General features: G+C 45.7%; 1 protein-coding gene across 2 annotated transcripts in view; it reads left to right on the top strand.

Moving 5' to 3' along the window:
- Positions 1–20,925, top strand: part of LOC126329483 (glucose dehydrogenase [FAD, quinone]-like) — a 170,500-nt gene that overhangs the window by 129,606 nt on the left and 19,969 nt on the right. For both annotated transcript variants that reach the window (XM_049996160.1, XM_049996161.1), the window contains exon 3: positions 18,428–18,797. In XM_049996160.1, coding sequence (XP_049852117.1) covers positions 18,441–18,797 — 357 coding nt within the window. In that variant the 5' untranslated portion in view covers positions 18,428–18,440. The remainder of the gene's footprint in view (positions 1–18,427; positions 18,798–20,925) is intronic.

The raw sequence follows: 20,925 nt of genomic DNA, 5'->3' as shown, positions 1-20,925 counted from the left end.
GCCACACCCTTACCTCCTGAGGCAGAATATATATGCCCCTACAGTCTGCGAATGGTGGTTTTCGTTTGAAAGTGAGTGAAAGTTTCTCTAGATATTTGTGGATCATGTAACTGAGATGGGACTTGTGTACCAGTTCGGTAATCACCTAGTTGGTATGTGGAAAACCGCCTAAAAACCACATTCAGGTTGGCCAGCAGACTGGCCCATGTCGTTAATCTGCTGGGAGGATTGTATCAGGGGTTGGATCCTCTCTCCGTCCCGGAGGTGGCATTTTAACACCGGATGGACAAGGTCTGCACATCTGTTGGTAAATATTCTTATTTTTCTAATGGTTTATTCCAATAAAAGTGTATTTTCGATACATTTTTGCCTCGCACTTGAGTATGTAGATGAGTGATACATTCCATATTATCAGAAAAGTAAATCGTGTAAGCCGTGGTCAATGTAGCTGAAAATATATGGTAGTGTTCATGTAATCTTGCATTTATCCAAATTTTTCTGTGTTGTATAACTGAGACTGTGATACAGTTCTATTGAATTTCCCGATCTTTGCAAATAAGAAGCACTCTGTCGAACTCTGATTGACTGAGATTTTAGGCTTTGTTGGAAATGGTTTTCATGTGGTAATTCCACGTAGCCTAATATGAAAACACTACTCCACTTGTTTTTTAACCTCTTAAAAAATACTTAACGTAAGTTACGTCTCGATCGCCTTTTATTTTCAGAGACCAAAAAACTTCGAGTTTCAGCTGGAGCCATCATTATATTACGTTAAAAGGACGTTGGTATACAGAATCTCCGCCAGACTCCTGCGTCGAGAAAGCGCTGTACTCTAGTGCAAAACATCAAGGCAGAACTTCATATTTTTCCTTCGCGGATTCCTATTATCATTTTCTGTCATTTGCTGACATCGGGTGTAGCCTGCAACCCTGTCTCGCTCCGTTCCCAGCCACTCCTTCTGTTTCGTCTCCTCCGACTATTATATCTGCAGTCTGGTCTCTGTACGGGTGGTAAACAATCTGTCGCTCAGTATCATTTTTACCGCTGGTACCTTCAAAACTTCAAAGCGCGTTTTCCTGTTGACACTATCAAAAGTTTTTCTAAATCTACAAACGTCCTAAATCTAGGTTTGTCTTTCTTCAAGCAATCTTCTAAGATAAGATATAGAGTCAGTATTGCCTCGCTTGTTCCTACATTTCGATGGCAGATAAACTGATCTGCCCAAAGTCAGCTTCTGGAAATTTTTCGATTCATACGTAAATAATTCGTTCGACGTTTTGTAGCCATGACTTACTAAACGTATCATCCGGTCGTATTCACAAGTTTCAGCTCCTGATTTCTCTGGAATTTGAATTATTTCGCTCTGCGGGAAATCTTAGGGTACTACGCCTGCCTCACAACTACATATTACACACCACGTGGAAGAGTTTTGTCACTTCTGGCTTTCCTAAAGGTGTCAATAATTCTGAGGCTATGTAGTCTACTCCGGGAACTTTGTTTCCACTTAGGTCTTTCAGTGTTCTGTGAAGCCCTATTTGCAGTATCATATCTCCCACCTCGTCGTCAGCTGCTTCCTCTTTTCCTTCTATTTCTGTAATAGTGCCCTCAAGTCAGCCCGGACAGCCGTGCAAGTTGAAGAGCCTACGGAGAGGTACGCCGCCCCGGATCAGATCCTTCCGACGGCTTAACAACGAGGGTCGGTATGCCGGCCAGTTTGGACGTGATTTTTAGACGTCCCACTTGACATATACGGGGCTGGTACCCAAGTCTCCGATCCACAATCATTCAGAGAAACTTCCGCTCACTTAAACATGAATAACGGGGCAGCATATACACTCCTGGAAATTGAAATAAGAACACCGTGAATTCATTGTCCCAGGAAGGGGAAACTTTATTGACACATTCCTGGGGTCAGATACATCACATGATCACACTGACAGAACCACAGGCACATAGACACAGCCAACAGAGCATGCACAATGTCGGCACTAGTACAGTGTATATCCACCTTTCGCAGCAATGCAGGCTGCTATTCTCCCATGGACACGATCGTAGAGATGCTGGATGTAGTCCTGTGGAACGGCTTGCCATGCCATTTCCACCTGGCGCCTCAGTTGGACCAGCATTCGTGCTGGACGTGCAGACCGCGTGAGACGACGCTTCATCCAGTCGCAAACATGCTCAATGGGGGACAGATCCGGAGATCTTGCTGGCCAGGGTAGTTGACTTACACCTTCTAGAGCACGTTGGGTGGCACGGGATACATGCGGACGTGCATTGTCCTGTTGGAACAGCAAGTTCCCTTGCCGGTCTAGGAATGGTAGAACGATGGGTTCGATGACGGTTTGGATGTACCGTGCACTATTCAGTGTCCCCTCGACGATCACCAGAGGTGTACGGCCAGTGTAGGAGATCGCTCCCCACACCATGATGCCGGGTGTTGGCCCTGTGTGCCTCGGTCGTATGCAGTCCTGATTGTGGCGCTCACCTGCACGGCGCCAAACACACATACGACCATCATTGGCACCAAGGCAGAAGCGACTCTCTTCGCTGAAGACGACACGTCTCCATTCGTCCCTCCATTCACGCCTGTCGCGACACCACTGGAGGCGGGCTGCACGATGTTGGGGCGTGAGCGGAAGACGGCCTAACGGTGTGCGGGACCGTAGCCCAGCTTCATGCAGACGGTTGCGAATGGTCCTCCCCGATACCCCAGGAGCTACAGTGTCCCTAATTTGCTGGGAAGTAGTGGTGCGGTCCCCTACGGTACTGCGTAGGATCCTACGGTCTTGGCGTGCATCCGTGCGTCGCTGCGGTCCGGTCCAAGGTCGACGGGCACGTGCACCTTCCGCCGACCACTGGCGACAACATCGATGTACTGTGGAGACCTCAAGCCCCACGCGTTGAGCAATTCGGTGGTACGTCCACCCGGCCTCCCGCATGCCCACTATACGCCCTCGCTCAAAGTCCGTCAACTGCACATACGGTTCACGTCCACGCTGTCGCGGCATGCTACCAGTGTTAAAGACTGCGATGGAGCTCCGTATGCCACGGCAAACTGGCTGACACTTACGGCGGCGGTGCACAAATGCTGCGCAGCTAGCTCCATTCGACGGCCAACACCGCGGTTCCTGGTGTGTCCGCTGTGCCGTGCGTGTGATCATTGCTTGTACAGCCCTCTCGCAGTGTCCGGATCAAGTATGGTGGGTCTGACACACCGGTGTCAATGTGTTATTTTTTCATGTTCCGTCCGGCGTGGTATCGGGGTGACGACAGGAAAGCCAACCGGCCATCCGTTGAATTTATCATGCCAAATCCGTTTCTAACCATGCCGATTCTGCGCTAATGCAGGACAAAGGCATAAGAAAAGGAAGAGGAGTACGCAATTTCGGTCAGTTGAAAAAGTGCACTGGCTAAGAGAAGGCGATAGACAGTGGTTTTTGGTCTGTCAACGTGTGATTCGGGTTTTTGAAGAATCGCATCTTTACTCAGGCGGCTGCCCCTCCAATTCCCCACAGCTCATTATCGACGATCTTTACAGAACATTTGATGAGCCGGTCGTGACGAGAAACATAAAACGTTGTGCACACGCAGCAGACTTAATACTTCTGGAGCTCCACATATGGCGAAGATTAAAGAGTTCTACAAGAAAAATCCATCGATTCCGTAAGGCATGAAATGCTGTATATCGCAGACCTGTATTGCAATAAGTGCAGATGAAATTCTCAACATGCAGTACTGTCTATCAAGAATCGGTTGACAGAATTTATGATATCTCAGAGTTGAAATTTTCATCACTTGACATAAGAGTCATAATAATAGCGACCGAACCGTACCTGATTTAAGTATTTGCTTTCATTTGTTACAAATGGAACACTTCTGTGGGACCTCTTTTACTAACAGCGGGACCGTGTCTGCAGATCTGTTATCTTGTTACCATTAAACTGCTGAAGTCCTGTTCGAAAGGTGTTATTAATACCACAGAACTAATATATTCCTCCAATAAAAATGTGCCTGTGTCAGATGTCGTCAGCTGCAAATGGTTAAGTCGGCAGCAAAGATTCGGAAAACGTTGTCACTGTACAACGCAACTTGATTTTTATTCACACGAAGAAATAAGTGCTAGCGGCAGGGAATCTCATATTGACTCCAGTTTTGATACCGTTCCTCACAAGCGGCTTCTAATCATATTCCGTGCTGTTGTGCGACTGGATTCGTGGTTTCTTATCGTGAAAGACACGGTAAATCATGGAAAGTCATCGAATAAAACGCAAATGATATCTTGCATTTCCCAAGGAAGTGGTACAGGCACTCTGTTCTTCCTAATCTATTTATTTTATTTATGGTATGATGATACAGAGCATGGATCAAATACATAATTTTAAGAGTATACAGTGTAAGAAATGACATGCAGAATAGTTGTGCAGAATCAAATGTTGAAAGTATTATGCTAAATTATCTACACATTACACAAGTTCTTAGATTTCTATGTCTAATATGTTGATCCAGTTGAGCCCTTCAGGTGGTGCATCGTGAATGTCACATATTGATACCCCAAAGGCTCGTTTCGGGTATTCATCAACAATGTGATTCATTGTTGCAGGACAGCTCCACAGTTACAATCTGGAGATGTTATCCAGCCCCATTTGTGCCTTAGATATCCGCAGTTCCATTGTCCTGTTCGGATCGGTTGATGGTTCTCCACTGGCGTCTGGGGAGTGTGAAACCTGGAACTCGCATGGAAGGCTTTTCAACCAGACGACCGTTGAACACTGACGATTCTTCCCACTGACTTCTCCATACCTCGTTGATGTTAAAGTCGGAGGCTTCAAGATGTCGTGCAGTTGGCCAAGGTGGTTTTCTTGATTTCAGACGCTGATGTTCTGCAAGGTTACTCGCGTCCGTGACATACCCAAAGTCACACGTGCCTCCTGGGTAACAACAACAGGATGAGACCCAACTGCCCGAAAAGGCCTCCCGGTCAAAGAATGCAGAGCAAACAACTAAAAAGTCCTTCTCAGGACGCACAAGTTCGTAGAACTGGACCATCTATTCGCATATGCCAACTTAACATCGAAGGAAGAAGCAGGTCGAAATGTGACTATCTATCCAAACCATCGAAAAACCATGCAGTCGATGTCACTGCACTCCTAATCTATGTAAACGATTTAGAACACAATCGGGACAAGTCTCTCAGATATTTTGCACAAGGCGCTGTCGTTTCCCGTCCAGTAAAGTCTTCAGAAGACCGAAACGAATTGCAAAGTGATTTTGGCAAGGTATCTGTTTGGAGCTAAAAGTGATAGTCTGGACAATGAAAAAGAATCCGTTACGTTTCTCGTACACGATAAATTACACAAATTTAAAGGTTGTCGATTCAAGTAAATACCTGGAAATTACACTTATGAACAGCCTAAGTCTGTGCGATCGTATAGAAAATACTGTGAGGAAAGCAAACCAAAGACAGCGTTTTCTTGGCAGAATTCTTAGAAGATGCGAAAAAGTACTAAAGCGACTCCCTACATTACACTTAAAACTATTTTGGAGTATTTATGCACGGTAATTGGTTTCTAACAGGATAGGATTGACGTATGATATCGAAAATGTCCAAAGAAGGGCATCTTGTTTTACTGCCGCGAGAAAGGCAAGAAGTTCCACAGATATGATACGAGAGGTGGGGCTGCAGTAATTAAAACAACTGCGTTTCTCGTTGTGGCGGGATCTTTCCACGAAATTTCGAACTTCCTCCTCTGAACGCGAAAACATTTTGTTCACTCCTATATACAAAAGGAGAACTAGCCATCGTTACAAAATAAGAGACATGTGAGCTCGTAAGGTAAGATTTAACTGGTCATCTTTCTCTTCTGCCATTCTTGAGTGGAACGGTAGAGAAAACTCTGCGATGGTTCAGTGAACGCTCTGCCAGGCACTTCATCTACATCTACATCTGATTAGTCTGCTATTCACAATAAAGTGTCTGGCAGAGGATTCAATGAACCACCTTCAAGCTGTCTCTCTACAGTTCCACTGCCGAACGGCGCGCGTAAAACGAGCACATATTTTTTTCTGTGCGAGCCCTGATTTCTCTTATTCTATCGTGATGACCATTTCTCCCTATGCAGGTGAGTGCCAACAGAATGTTTTCGCAATCGGAGGAGAAAACTGGTGATTGATATTTCATGAGAAGATCCTGTCGCATTGATAAACGCCTTTGTTTTAATGATTGGCACTTCAATTCACGTGTCATGTCTGTGGTACGATCTCCCCTATTTCGCGATAATACAAAACGAGCCGCCCTTCTCTGAACTTTCTAGATGTCATCCGGGAGTCCCACTTGATGGGGATCCCACGCAGCACAATACTCCAGAATAGGGAGGGCAAGGGTAGTGTAAGGAATCTCTTTACTAGACCAGTTGCACCTTCCAATTTTTCTGCCAATGAATCGCAGTCTTTGGTTTGCACAACCCGCAACATTATCTTAAGTTATCGTTCCAATTTAGATTATTTGTAATTGTAATCCGTTAAGTATTTAGCTGAATTTACAGTCTTAAGATTGGTGTGACTTATAGCGTAATCGAAATTTAGCGGATTTCTTTTAGTACTCATGTGAATAACTTCACACTTTTCTGTATTCAGGGTCAACTGCCACTTTTCGCACCCTACAGATATCTTATCTAAATCATCTCGCAATTTGCTTTGGTCATCTGATGACTTTAGATGACGGTAAATGACAGCATCATCTGAAAACAATCTAATAGGACTAGTCAGATTGTCTCCTATGTCGTTAATAAAGATTAGGAACAATAGAGGACCTATAACACTTCCCTGGGGAACTCCGGATATTACTTCTGTTGTACTCCATGACTTTCCCTCTATTACTACGAACTGTGACCTTTCTGACAGGGAATCACGAATCCAGTCGCACAACTGAGGCGATATTCCATAGGCAGGCAGTTTGGTTAGAAGACGCTTGTGAGGAACGGTGTCTATAGCTTTCTGCAAATATAAAAATACGGAATCAATTTGACATCCCCTGTCGATAGCACCTATTACTTCATGAGTATAAAGATATAGTTGTATTTCACGAGAACGTGTCTTCTGAATCTGTATTATGTGTCAATAAATCGTTTTCTTCGAGGTAATTCATACTGTTCGAACACAGTATATGTTCCAAAACCCTTCCGCAAATCGACGTTAGTGTAGTACAGCGAATTACTCCTATTTCCCTTTTTGGGTATTGGTGTGACTTGAGCAATTTTCCAGTCTTTAGGTACGTATCATTTTGTGAGCGACCGGTTCTATAATTTCTCAATGTGGAGCTATTGTATGAGCATAGTCTGAAAGGAACGTGACTGGCATACAGTCTGGACCGGAGGCCTTGGCTTTAGTGATTTAAGCTGCTTTGCTACACCGAGGATATCTACTTCATTGTTTCTCATCTTGGCAGTTGTTCTTGATTGGAAGTCTGGAATATTTACTTCGTCTTCTTTGGTGAATGAGTTTCGGAAAACCGTGTTTGATAACCCCGCTTTAGTGTCGCTGTCATCTGTGAGTTCACCGTTGTCATCGCGCAATGAAGGTATTGATTGCGTCTTGCCACTGGCGTGCTTTATGTTTAACCAAAATTTGTTTGGATTATCTGCCATGCAATTAAGTGTGAATTACAGAGCAGTAATGCAGATGTAGATGTCCCCTACACTGTCCGCTACAGCTTACCTCTGGTATAGTTGGGGCGACTTGTCTCAGCCCTCTCACCCTCTATATCTGACAAGGTCATTACCGAGCAGTGGAGGGAAAGTGGCAGATTTTCACTGCGACAGACTGTATTTAGTTGTCAAATTACCAGATAAGGGTGAAAAAGAGATTCTTTCGAAAGCACAGATTTGCCGTGAGTTGTTTAGCGAGCCACATTGTCCGCGGGGCCGCTCAGACGCCGTGCGCTGGTTGCCCTGTGAGTGAGGCGGCGAGGCGCTGCAGCGGCGGGCTGGGTTCGGTTGCATTCAGCGGCCGTGGGGCGGCTGCACGTGGCGGGTGCATTGTGCGATGCAGCTGCAGCTGGGGGAGCCGCGGCCGACGCCTCGCTGCAGTAATTAAAGCGCAGCCTCTACTCAGAACATTACACGGGCTCCGCCCCTGGCGGAAACCATTCTCCACGCCGCAGTTTCATAATACGCACTCGCTCGCCTGTCCCAAGTACAATCGTACAACCACTGACTGACGTGAAATCCTTTCATCTGCCCAGCTGGTCAAAAGACAGAATAGGTAGTCACAAAAATCGAAGGGATGTATTTCAAATACTTGTTCGAAACGTCTTGCTTCTGAAATAGTAATGTATAGTGTGCATTAAGTGGGCGTTAAAGTGCTAAGCCTCCCTAAACCTTATTCTATAACAATGAACGGGTTTTGCTCTCACGCTACACAAATACTGTGCACAAGGATCACTCATTTCCCCGGTTAAATGTTGTCTTGAAAGCTAGCGTACAGAAATGGAGAGAAATGGAACAGTCACTCAATTTCTTATGACTTTAATTTATGGCCAAAAAATAGCACTGACGTAACAAAAAAATGTTATGCGATACCTTCTAACACCATGTCGGATCTCCTTTCTCCCACTGTAGTGCAGTAACTCGACGTGGCATGGACTCAACAAGTCGTTCGAAGTTCCCTACGGAAATATTGAGCCATGCTGCGTATACAAGGTGTTACGAAAGGTACAGCAAAACTTTCAGGAAACATTCCTCACACACAAAGAAAGAAAATATGTTATGTGGACATGTGTCCGGAAACGCTTACTTTCCATGTTAGAGCTCATTTTATTACTTCTCTTCAAATCACATTAATCATGGAATGGAAACACACAGCAACATAACGTACCAGCGTGACTTCAAACAATTTGTTACAGGAAATGTTCAAAATGTCCTCCGTTAGCGAGGATACACGCATCCACCCTCCGTCGCATGGAATCCCTGATGCGCTGATGCAGCCTTGGAGAATGGCGCATTGTATCACAGTCGTCCACAATACGAGCACGTACCGGGGTTGCGTAGACGAGAGATTTCAAATGCCACCGTAAATGAAAGTCAAAAGGGTTGAGGTCAGCAGAGCGTGGAGGCCATGGAATTGGTCTGCCTCTACCAATCCATCGGTCACCGAATCTGTTGTTGACAAGCGTACGAACACTTCGACTGAAATGTGCAGGAGCTCCATCGTGCATGAACCACATGTTGTGTCGTACTTGTAAAGGCACATGTTCTAGCAGCACAGGTAGAGTATCGCGTATGAAATCATGATAACGTGCTCCACTGAGCGTAGGTGGAAGAACATGGGGCCCAATCAAGACATCACCAACAATGCCTGCCCAAACGTTCACAGAAAATCTGTGTTGATGACGTGATTGCACAGTTGCGTGCGGATTCTCGTTAGCCCACACATGTTGATTGTGAAAATTTACAATTTGATCTCGTTGGAATGAAGCCTCATCCGTAAAGAGAACATTTGCACTGAAATGAGGATTGACACATAGTTGGATGAACCATTCGCAGAAGCGTACCCGTGGAGGCCAATCAGCTGTTGATAGTGCCTGCACACGCTGTCCATGGTACGGAAACAGCTGGTTCTCTCGTAGCACTCTCCATACAGTGACGTGGTCAACGTTATCTTGTACAGCAGCACCTTCTCTGACGCTGAGATTACGGTTATCGTCAACTGCACGAAGAATTGCCTAGTCCATTGGAGGTGTCCTCGTCGTTCTAGGTCTTCCCCAGTCGCTAGTCATAGGCTGCAATGTTCCGTGCTCCCTAAGACGCCGATCAATTGCTTCGAACGTCTTCCTGTTGGGACACATTCGTTCTGAAAATCTGTCTTGATACAAACGTACCGCGCCACGGCTATTGCCCCGTGATAATCCATACATCAAATGGGCATCTGCCAACTCCGCATTTGTAAACATTGCACTGACTGCAAAACCACGTCCGCGATGAACACTAACCCGTTGATGCTACGTACTGATGTTCTTGATGCTAGTACTGTGGAGCAATGAGTCGCATGTTAACACAAGCACCGAAGTCAACATTACTTCGAGGAAGTACAGTACATACTGACGAAGCGAAAATGAACTCTAACATGGAAATTAAGCGTTTCCGGACACATGTCTACATAACATATTTTCTTTATTTGTGTGTGAGGAATGTTTCCCAAAAGTTTGGCCGTACCTTTTTGTAACACCCTGTATATGTGCATACCTTTATCTTATGACTTTTGTCACCTTAGTGTATAGTGTGCAGGGGAGGGCGATAAAGACCTACATTCTCCCGCTATCGCTAAATCTTAGTCAATGGTTGGCCGAGGTGGCGGAGCGGTTCTAGACACTACAGTCTGGAACCGTGCGACCGCTACGGTCGCAGGTTCGAATCCTGCCTCGGACATGGATGTGTGTGATGTCCTTAGGTTAGTTAGGTTTAAGTAGTTCTAAGTTCTAGGGGACTGATGACCTCAGAAGTTAAGTCCCGTAGTGCTCAGAGCCATTTGAACCATTTGTTAGTTAATAAACATGAAGAACGGATTTTTCTCTCACCTTATACGAGCACTGTACACAAGGATCATAAATTTCTGTCGTTCAATAATTGCTCTAAAGTTAGCATACAAAAATGGAAAAAATGGAACAGTCACTTCATTTCTTATGACTTGATATGGTTAAAAAAAATTGTTCTTTATGTTTGGAAAGATAGACGCACAGATAATTAATAATTTTCAGGTAATAAGCCGCCTTCGTTACCGTATTCCTTCGTTACACGTTTCATGTTTGTGGTGGTGTGGTGTTCCGTTCTTACAAAAATCTGCAAAGGTCCTCAAAAAGTTTAGATGATGGTGGTGCAGCCCACCAGACTTACCATTAGATGTTTACAAAACCGATCTTGACTACAAATATGGCTGTCTGAGAACGTGTCTCTTTACATAGAAGGCTGTATTGTGGGATTCGAGCCGGCCGCGGTGGTCTAGCGGTTCTAGGTGCGCAGTCCGGAACCGCGCGACTGCTACGGTCGCAGGTTCGAATCCTGCCTCGGACATGGATGTGTGTGATGTCCTTAGGTTAGTTAGGTTTAAGTAGTTCTAAGTTCTAGGGGACTGATGACCTCAGAAGTTAAGTCCCGTAGTGCTCAGAGCCATTTGAACCATTTGTTAGTTAATAAACATGAAGAACGGATTTTTCTCTCACCTTGTACGAGCACTGTACACAAGGATCATAAATTTCCGTCGTTCAATAATTGCTCTAAAGTTAGCATACAAAAATGGAAAAAATGGAACAGTCACTTCATTTCTTATGACTTGATATGGTTAAAAAAAATTGTTCTTTATGTTTGGAAAGATAGACGCACAGATAATTAATAATTTTCAGGTAATAAGCCGCCTTCGTTACCGTATTCCTTCGTTACACGTTTCATGTTTGTGGTGGTGTGGTGTTCCGTTCTTACAAAAATCTGCAAAGGTCCTCAAAAAGTTTAGATGATGGTGGTGCAGCCCACCAGACTTACCATTAGATGTTTACAAAACCGATCTTGACTACAAATATGGCTGTCTGAGAACGTGTCTCTTTACATAGAAGGCTGTATTGTGGGATTCGAGCCGGCCGCGGTGGTCTAGCGGTTCTAGGTGCGCAGTCCGGAACCGCGCGACTGCTACGGCCGCAGGTTCGAATCCTGTCTCGGGCATGGATGTGTGTGATGTCCTTACGTTAGTTAGGTTTAAGTAGTTCTAAGTTCTAGGGGACTGATGAGCACAGACGTTAGGTCCCATAGTGCTCAGAGACATTTTTTTGTGGGATTCGAGGAGTACGTTAATTTAGCGTTGGGCAACGCCGAAGAGTATCACACGAAAACAAATGCAAGAAAACGTCTTGGAAGAATAATAATGAAAGTCGATAATATTCCCATGAATTATGACGTCAACCCACATTCTATAGGGTCAAAGACAAACTGCATTTCGATAAAATCCGCATCCGTGTGGATTGCTGCAATATAGTGTATGTGGAACTACCACATTCTCTGCATGAAACAATGTATGAGATGTGTTATTTCAAGTGATTAACATTTAATTACTTTCCTTCACCAAAAGATGAAAATGTGGACCCAAATGTGAAAGACAGTTCGAAAGCTGCTATCAATTTTAGAATGATACTGAAAATAGATAATAATTATTGTGCTTTATTTGAATGGAGGTGCGATGTTTTCGTATTTTCTTTTTGTTGATTCCCAACTTTTTTTGATTGGTTACTACTGCAATAAGCTACAGAAAAAAATTTAACCTTCGATTCTCGGTACCTTCGTAGATTTTTCTGAGGTACAGAGGTTTGGAACAAGTCCACTCACCCCTTGAGAGGCCAAATGAGGAGCTGCTTGACTAAAGAGGCTGTGACCTCATCAGGACTCACCTACTGGCAGTAACGACTGGAGATACTAGCGACGTGCTGATTACTCGTACCATGATCTTAGATCGCTCCTCTTACTGCTATGAAGTCAGGAGCCAGGACTAAGGCTTAATCCTTGAGTGGTGTCACGTTTACATTTATTTTCAGGTAATGATCGTATACTGGTAGTCCTCCAAACGTAAACGCTTGATTCCTGTGAACGTTCCACTGGATGACGGCGTATCTGGACACGGCTATTGACCTACTGAAACAAAAAGCCAATTAATCCGTTCACACTACACCTATCCGTTTATCCACGGTCCAGTCTCTATGATCTCATGCTCACTTAAAATTTAACTGACGATACCGTTGAGTCAAAGTGGGAACACATAGGGTATTCTCCTGTGGAGCCCCAAGTTCAAAAATGTGCTCTGACACTTGTGCCTGCACCATCATTGTTACCCTACACGCAACAGAGGACAGCGAGCCGTGCACTAAAGAGAGGGCAAGCCTTCGACTTCCACGTTGCGTGATGAGTCGCCTACTTGTGCTTTAACCCTTCTTCGACAGTTTTACATAGTCTCATGACAACAGCACGTGATCAACCAACCAGCTCCGTCGGTTCCAAGATGATCGTTCCCTAGTGTCGAGCGATATGGGTCTACCTTTTGTCAAAGTCACTTATGTCAGTGGAGTTCTCTATTTGTAGCCTGTATTGTAGCTCTAATGAGTCCCTATTCGTCTCAGCTCCGTTTATATGGAGTATTACTACCACTACCATCACGACCAGCACCACCACCACCACCACCACCACCACCACCACCACTACTACAAGTAGTAGTAGTAGCAGTAGTAGTAGAACAAAACAGTACCATAATTTATGTATATATACCGTACCGATTTACGTACTTAAGAGTCTAGTTTGTGAATTGCGGCACAGGTAATCGGCCTTGGACATGTATCAGTAATGGTAACCGTTCTGGCATTTGCCTGGAGTAATTTAGGGAAGACATGGACAATTTAATCAGGAAGGTCGAATGAAGACAGGACCGTCCATCCTTCCGAATATAATGCCATTCTACTTAAAAAGGTGCTATCTTATTCGGTTTATCCCTAGTGTATAATACTCTTTCCTAAAAAGTACCTTAACAACGTAAAAAGGTGCAGCAGTGTTCTCCGTTTGTCACAACAACCCACTGTACACATTACACAACGTTATGCACACACTACTTCGTAATAAACGCACATAAAAAAAGTTTTGCATCACCTCGCTTCCCAGAACTCCTGAAGATAGACGTTGACTGTAGATATTGTATCACAGACACAGTCCCTTTGTTTAGATATGTCACTAAACCCGCCCAAAAATGTAAACAACCATACACGACTAGCGCCTATAGACGGAGGGGGTTCGACAGCCGATCACTTCCAGTCATTCCACGGCTCATGTTGTCTGTTCTTCAACCATGCCTAGAGGGTCAACGCAGCGGTTCGATCGCGTCCGCGCTGTTACTTTGTGCCAGGAAGGTCTCTGAACAAGCGAAGTGTCCAGGCCTCTCGGAGTGAACCAAAGCAATATTGTTCGAACATGGAGGAGATACACAGAGAAGGAACTGTCGATGACATGCCTCGCCTCGCTCAGGCCGCCCAAGGGGTAGTATTGCAGTGGACGACCGCTACCTACGGATTATGGCTCGGAAGAACCCTGAGAACAACACTGCCATGTTGAATAATACTTTTCGTGTTGCCACAGACGTCGTATTACGACTATAACTGTGGGCAATAGGCTGCATGATACGCAACTTCACTCCCGACGCCCATGGCGAGATCCAGCTTTGCAACCACGACACTATGCTGCGCGGTACATATGGACTCAACAACATTCCGAATGGACCGCTCTGGACTGGCATCACGTTCTCTTCGCCGATGAGTGTCGCATATTGCTTCAACCAGACAATCGTCGGAGAATTGTTTGGAGGCAACCCGGTCAGTCTGAATGTCTTAGATACAGTGTCCAGCGAATGCAGCTAGGTGGAGGTTCCCTGCTTTTTTGGGGTGGCAATATGTGCAGCCGACGTAGGCCGCTCTTGGTCATGGAAGGCGCCGTAACGGCTGTACGATACGTCAATGCCATCCTCCGACCGATACTGCAACCATATCGGCTGCACATTGGCGAGGCATTCGTCTTCATGGAGGTCAATTACGCCCCCACAGTACACATCTTGTGAATGACGACCTTCAGGACAACGACATCGCTCGACTAGAGTGGCCAGCATGTTCTCCAAACATGAACGCTATCGAATATGCCTGGGATAGACTGAAACGGGCGGTTTATGGACGACGTGACCCACCAACCACTCTGAGGGGTCGACGCCTAATCGCCGTTGAAGCGTCGGATAACCTGAACCAACAGTGCCTTGATGAGCTTGTTTATAGTATGCAGCGAGGAATACAGGCATGCATCAATTCTGGAAGATGTGCTGCTGGTTACTGGAGGTACTGGTGTGTACAGCAGTCTGGACCGCCACCTCTAACGTTCTCGCTGTGTGGTCGTACAACATGCGCTGTGTAGTTTTCATGAGCAATAAAAAGGGTGGAAATGATGTTTAAGTTCATCTCTATTCCAGTTTTCTGTACAGGTACAGGTGTAAGACTAAATATACTATCAACTGACATCAGAACTATTGCGACGATGTTTGGCATTCATTTAATCAGTCGCAGTTTGCTCTTTGAAAAGTTGAAAAAGTGAGTCAGTATAATGAGTGTGACGTTAAACTCAGAAAGTGTGTGAGGTTATAGTATCATATATTGCAGAGCTTAGAGAGTAAGGTTTTCCAGAAACTAAAAAAATGGTTCAAATGGCTCTGAGCACTATGGGACTTAACATCTATGGTCATCAGTCCCCCTAGAACTTAGAACTACTTAAACCTAACTAACCTAAGGACAGTACACAACACCCAGAAACTAAAACGAGAACGATAAGTATTGTGTGAAACGATAACCCTAAAATTCCCTCCCAAAACTTCAGAAGGCCCAATGGAGCCGATCTACCGCCATCTCATCCTCATCCAATAGGCGTCAAATGTTCCAATTTTGTTGAATTTCTAAGGGACCGAAATGCAGAGTTCATCGGTTCCTAGACTTACACACTACTTAAACTGACTTATGCTAAGAACAACACACACACACCCATGCCCGAGGGAGGACTCGAACCTCCGGCGGGAGGGGCCTAACGACCCGTTACATTGCGCCTCGAACCGCGCGGCCACTCAGCGCGGCTGGGCGTCACTGTGTGCAGATATGGAGGGACACATGGTCAGCACACATGTCTCCGGCCGTTGCTAGCGTTCATGACTGGAGCCGTTACTTCTCAGTCACGTAGCTCCTCAATTCGTCTCAGGAAAGTTGCGTGCGCCCCAGCGTGAACAGTAGAGCCGACAGCGCTTAGCTTCGGTAATCTCACGCGAACCGGTGTCTCCGCAGCGGTAAAGCTCTGGTACGTGAAATGGTAGATAGCTATATTTTTAGAATTATTTGCGTGTGTTATATTTTTACCAAATCCATACGATATGTTATCCAAATAATCCTTCACTGCGTATAGTGTATTAACAAGTGCGTTTCAACTGTCTTTTTAAAAATAAGTTCGTTTTAGTAATTGCTTTACTCTTCTCGGCTAATCTATCTGTTTTATTCTTTCGTAGAAAATGCTATTTTGAGCTTTGTGTAAATTTTCCTGGAAAATGTAAGTTCATTGGAGATCTTGTTCCTTGATCATGGACAGAGTTGTTCCTGCACTAATTTTCAATGTTTTTTTTATGTGCATAATTGATTGGCAAATATACTCAATTAATGGTTTTAACAATCATCACAGTGTGCCCGATTACTATTTTGTTGTTGTTATTATTATGGACCCTTTCTCTAATCTGAACATTGTGTAAATATTTTTGTGCTTATGTTCCCCAGAAATGAATACCTTAACTAAGAATTAGGTGAACAGTACAGAACTAAAATACGCCGGCTGCTACAAACTGATGACAGGACTCCTAAGGGCAAAGATGCTGAAGACATTCCGTTTGCAAGTATGTTTGTGTGTTCACACAATTTCACCTCCCACACTATAACATTTGCGTGCTCTTTCCATCTCATATCGCTTTGCAAACTTGAACCTCCATACTAAACCGTCGTGGCTATGCCAAGCAGCACATCACCAATTCTGTATTCCAGTATCACAGAGCTGTTTTTCTACTCATCTGCATTAATCTGTATGATTTACGATTAGATCAAACTACCATTCATGACACCAGATATAAATTCTGTCAAAGACATCATGTATCCTCCTACAGTTACTCAATGACGACACGATCCCATACACCACCGTATCGCTAGCAAACAGCCGGAGACTACTGCTCACCTGTCCGCCAGGTGATTTATGTATACATAAAAGAACAGCGGATGTATTGCATTTTTCTGGGGCACTACTACCGAAACACTTTTCTCTGATGAGCACTCGTTGCCGAGGACAACATGCTGGTTCTATTGCTTAAGAAGTCTCTGAGCCAGTCACATATCTGGGAACCTTTTCCGTATGCTCGTACCTTAGTCGGCAGTCTGTAGTGGGGCAACGCGTAAAATGATTTTCGGAAATTTTGGAACACGGAATCTGCCCGTTACGCTTCAACCATGGTTCGCAGGATATCATGTGAGAAAAGGCCAAGTTGACTTTCGTACAAGCGATGCTTTCTCAAACCATGCCAGTTCGTGGACATAAGCCTCTCAGTCTCAAGAAAGTTTAATATATTCTAACTGAGAATATGCTCGAAGATTCTGCAGCAAACCGAAGTTAAGCGTATTAGTATGTAAAAAAAAAAAAAAAAAAAAAAATGGTTCAAATGGCTCTGAGCACTATGGGACTCAACTGCTGTGGTCATTAGTCCCCTAGAACTTAGAACTACTTAAACCTAACTAACCTAAGGACATCACACACATCCATGCCCAAGGCAGGATTCGAACCTGCGACCGTAGCAGTCCCACGGTTCCGGACTGCGCGCCTAGAACCGCGAGACCACCGAGGCCGGCCATTAGTCTGTAATTTTGCGGATTCGTTCTATTACTCTTCTTAAACTGAAGCGCCAAAGAAACTGGTAAACTTGACTAATATCGTGTAGGGCCCAAGCGAGCACGCAGAATCGCCGCACCACGTGGCATGGACTCGACTGATGTCTAAAGTAGTGCTGGAGGGAACTGACACCACGAATTCTGCAGGGCTGTCCATAAATCCGTAAGAGTGCGAGTGGGTGAAGATCTCTATTCAACAGTACGTTGCAAGGCATCTCAGATCAATAATGTTCATTTTTGGGGAATTTGGTGCCTAGCGGAAGTGTTTAAATTCAGAAGAGTGTTCCTGGAGACACTCTATAGCCTTTCTGGACGTGTGGGGCGTCGCATTGCCCTGCTGGGATTGCTCAAGTTCGTCGGAATGCACAACGGACATGAATGGACGTAGGTGGTCAGACACTATGCTTACGCACGTGTAAACTATCAGAGTCGTATCTAGACGTATCAGGGGTCACATATCGCTCCAACTCCAATAACGCGGAATTTCATCTTAGTTTCCTAGCTAATTCGTTCATCGTGCGTCCCACACGGTTTTCGACCGTTATTTGAAGCAGTGTTGCTCGTGTATTAGCACTGACAACAGGCGACGCCGCTGTCGGTGGTTAAGTGAAGGCCGTCGGCCAGTGCGATGCCGGTGGTGAGGGATAATGCCTAACATTTGGTATTCTCGGCATACTCTGGACACTGTGGATCTCGGATTACTCAATTTAATAACGATTTCCGAAATGGAATGTTCCGTTTGTCTAGCTCCAGGTACCAGTCGGCGTTCAAAGTCTGTTAGTTCCCGTCACGATGGAAACCCTTACGCATAAATCACCTGAGTGGAAAGACAGCTCTGCAAATACACTGCCGTTTTACACCTTTGGTACTCGCCGCCGCCGTCAGAGCCTGACAGCGCGTGCTGCTGTGCAGGTCGCGCTCGGCGATGTCGGCGCAGTGCAGGAGCTGCGACTTCGGCGACACGCCGCTGCTGTCGGGCGCGTGCGGCGGCGGCGCGTCGGCGTTCATGCTGGCGCTGCAGGCGCTGCTGCAGGCGCGCTGCGACGTGTCGGACGCGTGCGGCCGCGTCGGCCGAGACTCGGCGCAGCTGCCGACCGGCCGCGCCTTCGACTTCGTCGTGGTGGGCAGCGGGCCGGCGGGCAGCACGGCTGCGGCGCGCCTCTCCGAGAGCGGCGCCACGGTGCTGCTGCTGGAGGCGGGGCCCGAGGACCCCACCATCTCGCACGTGCCCGCCTTCGCCGTCACGCCCATCCGCACGCGCCTCGACTGGAACCTCACCACGGTTAGTGACCGCTCAGCTGCACTCTCTAGTCTTGTTTGCTCTTAGCGCTAGCTCACCAGAGGTAATAGTCACTCATTTAAAGAGCACGCTGGTCGCCTTGGAGAGCTGTAACTGCTACCAGGCGGTCCATCAGGATTGCTGTATCTCATGCGCTACTATGAACTTGTGTTTACTCTCTCGATTTTCAACTTCATATTTGTTTTACCTACACTACTGGCCATTAACATTGCTACACAAAGAAGAAGTGCAGATCATAAACGGGTATTCATTGGACAAATATATTACACTGGAACAGACTTGTGATTACATTTACACGCCGTCTGGTTGCATAGATCCTGAGAAATCAGTACCAAAAACAACCACCTCTGGCCGTACTAACGGCCTTCCTACGCCTGGGCATTGAGTCAAACAGAGCTTGGATGGCCTGTACCGGTACAGCTGCCCATGCAGCTTCAACACAATACCACAGTTCATCAAGAGTAGCGACAGGCGTATTGTGGCGAGCCAGTTGCTCGGCCACCATTGACCAGACGTTTTCAATTGGTGAGAGATCTCGAGAATGTGCTGGCCAGGGCAGCAGTCCAACATTATCTGTATTCAGATAGACCCGTGCAGGACCTCCAACATGCGGTCGTGCACTATCCTGCTCAAATATAGGGTTTCGCAGGTATCGAATGAAGGGTACAGCCATGGGTCGTAACACATCTGAAATGTAACGTCCGCTGTTCAAAGTGCCGTCAGTGCGAACAAGAGGTGACCGAGACATGCAACCAATGGCACCCCATACCATGACGCCGGGTGATACGACAGTATGGCGATGACGAATACACGCTTCCTATGTGCGTTCACCGCCATGTCTCCAAACACGGATGCGACCATCATGATGCTGTTAACAGAACCTGGATTCATCCGAAAAATTGGCGTTTTGCGATTCGTTCACCCAGGTTCGTCGTTGAGTACACCATCGCAGGCGCTGCTGCCTGTGATGCAGAGTCAAGGGTAACCGCAGCCATGGTCTCCGAGCTGATAGTCCATGCTGCTGCAAACGTCGCCGAACTGTTCGTGCAGACGGTTGTTGTCTTGCAAACGTCCCCATCTGTTGACTCAGGGATCGAGACGTGGCTGCACTATCCGTTACAGCCATGCGGATAAGATGCCTGTCATCTCGACTGCTAGTGATACGAGATCGTTGGGATCCAGCACAGCGTTTCATATTACCCTCCTGAGCCCATCGATTCCATATTCTGCTAACAGTCATTGGATCTCGACCAACGCGAACAGCAATGTCGCGATACGATGAACCGCAATCGCGGTAGGGTACAATCCGACCTTTATCAAAATCGGAATCGTGATGGTACACATTTCTCCTCCTTACACGAGTCATCACAACAACGTTTCACCAGGCAACGCTGGTCAACTGCTCTTTGTGTAAGAGAAATCGGTTGCAAACTTTCCTCATTTAGCACGTTTAGCACGTTGTGTGAATCGTCTGAAAACCTAATCATTTGCGTAGCACAGCATCTTCTTCCTGTCGCTTAAATTTAGCTTCTGTAGCACGTTATCTTCGTGGTGTAGCAATTTTGATGGCCAGAAGTGTACTTTTAAATTACCACTATTGTAAATACCCTTCACTACCTAAACGATGGTCACATACCACACACGACTAGCGCCATCGGTTGGCACTTCAATCGCCTGTTCATTCGCGTTAGATCGGTACGCTGCTTGCTTTCGATGCCAATATGCTGCATACCGCATTTATTCATTACTATTGTGCTGTACGCCTGTTAACCGCAAGCCCATCCGAACACCAGTTTCCTCCATGGTTTGGTAAGTGTGACTGTCTAATAACTCCCGGTTAGGTTCCTCGTGCACGTAGATAAAGAAGATCTGTTCCAGTAAACAGATTTATAAGGAATTTTTATAAAAAAATATTTACCTTTCATTGCTTCCGATTGTATATTCGTCGACTGCGATTAAGCTCCTTTCCTTTTCCACTTTTGACTAATGAAGTTTGTACTGTTCTAAATTTTATGTCAGTTGTTACTTAGCTGGGGTTGGATTAGCTCGCGATCAAAACATCATGTAATGCATACGTTACTGAACATGCGTCACTAGAGCGACACGCATC

Source organism: Schistocerca gregaria, chromosome 2 (assembly GCF_023897955.1).
Source record: "Schistocerca gregaria isolate iqSchGreg1 chromosome 2, iqSchGreg1.2, whole genome shotgun sequence".
Classification (NCBI taxonomy): Eukaryota; Metazoa; Arthropoda; class Insecta; order Orthoptera; family Acrididae; genus Schistocerca; species Schistocerca gregaria.
Note: the sequence above shows the minus strand (reverse complement) of the source record. Positions and strands in the feature narration are given on the sequence as shown.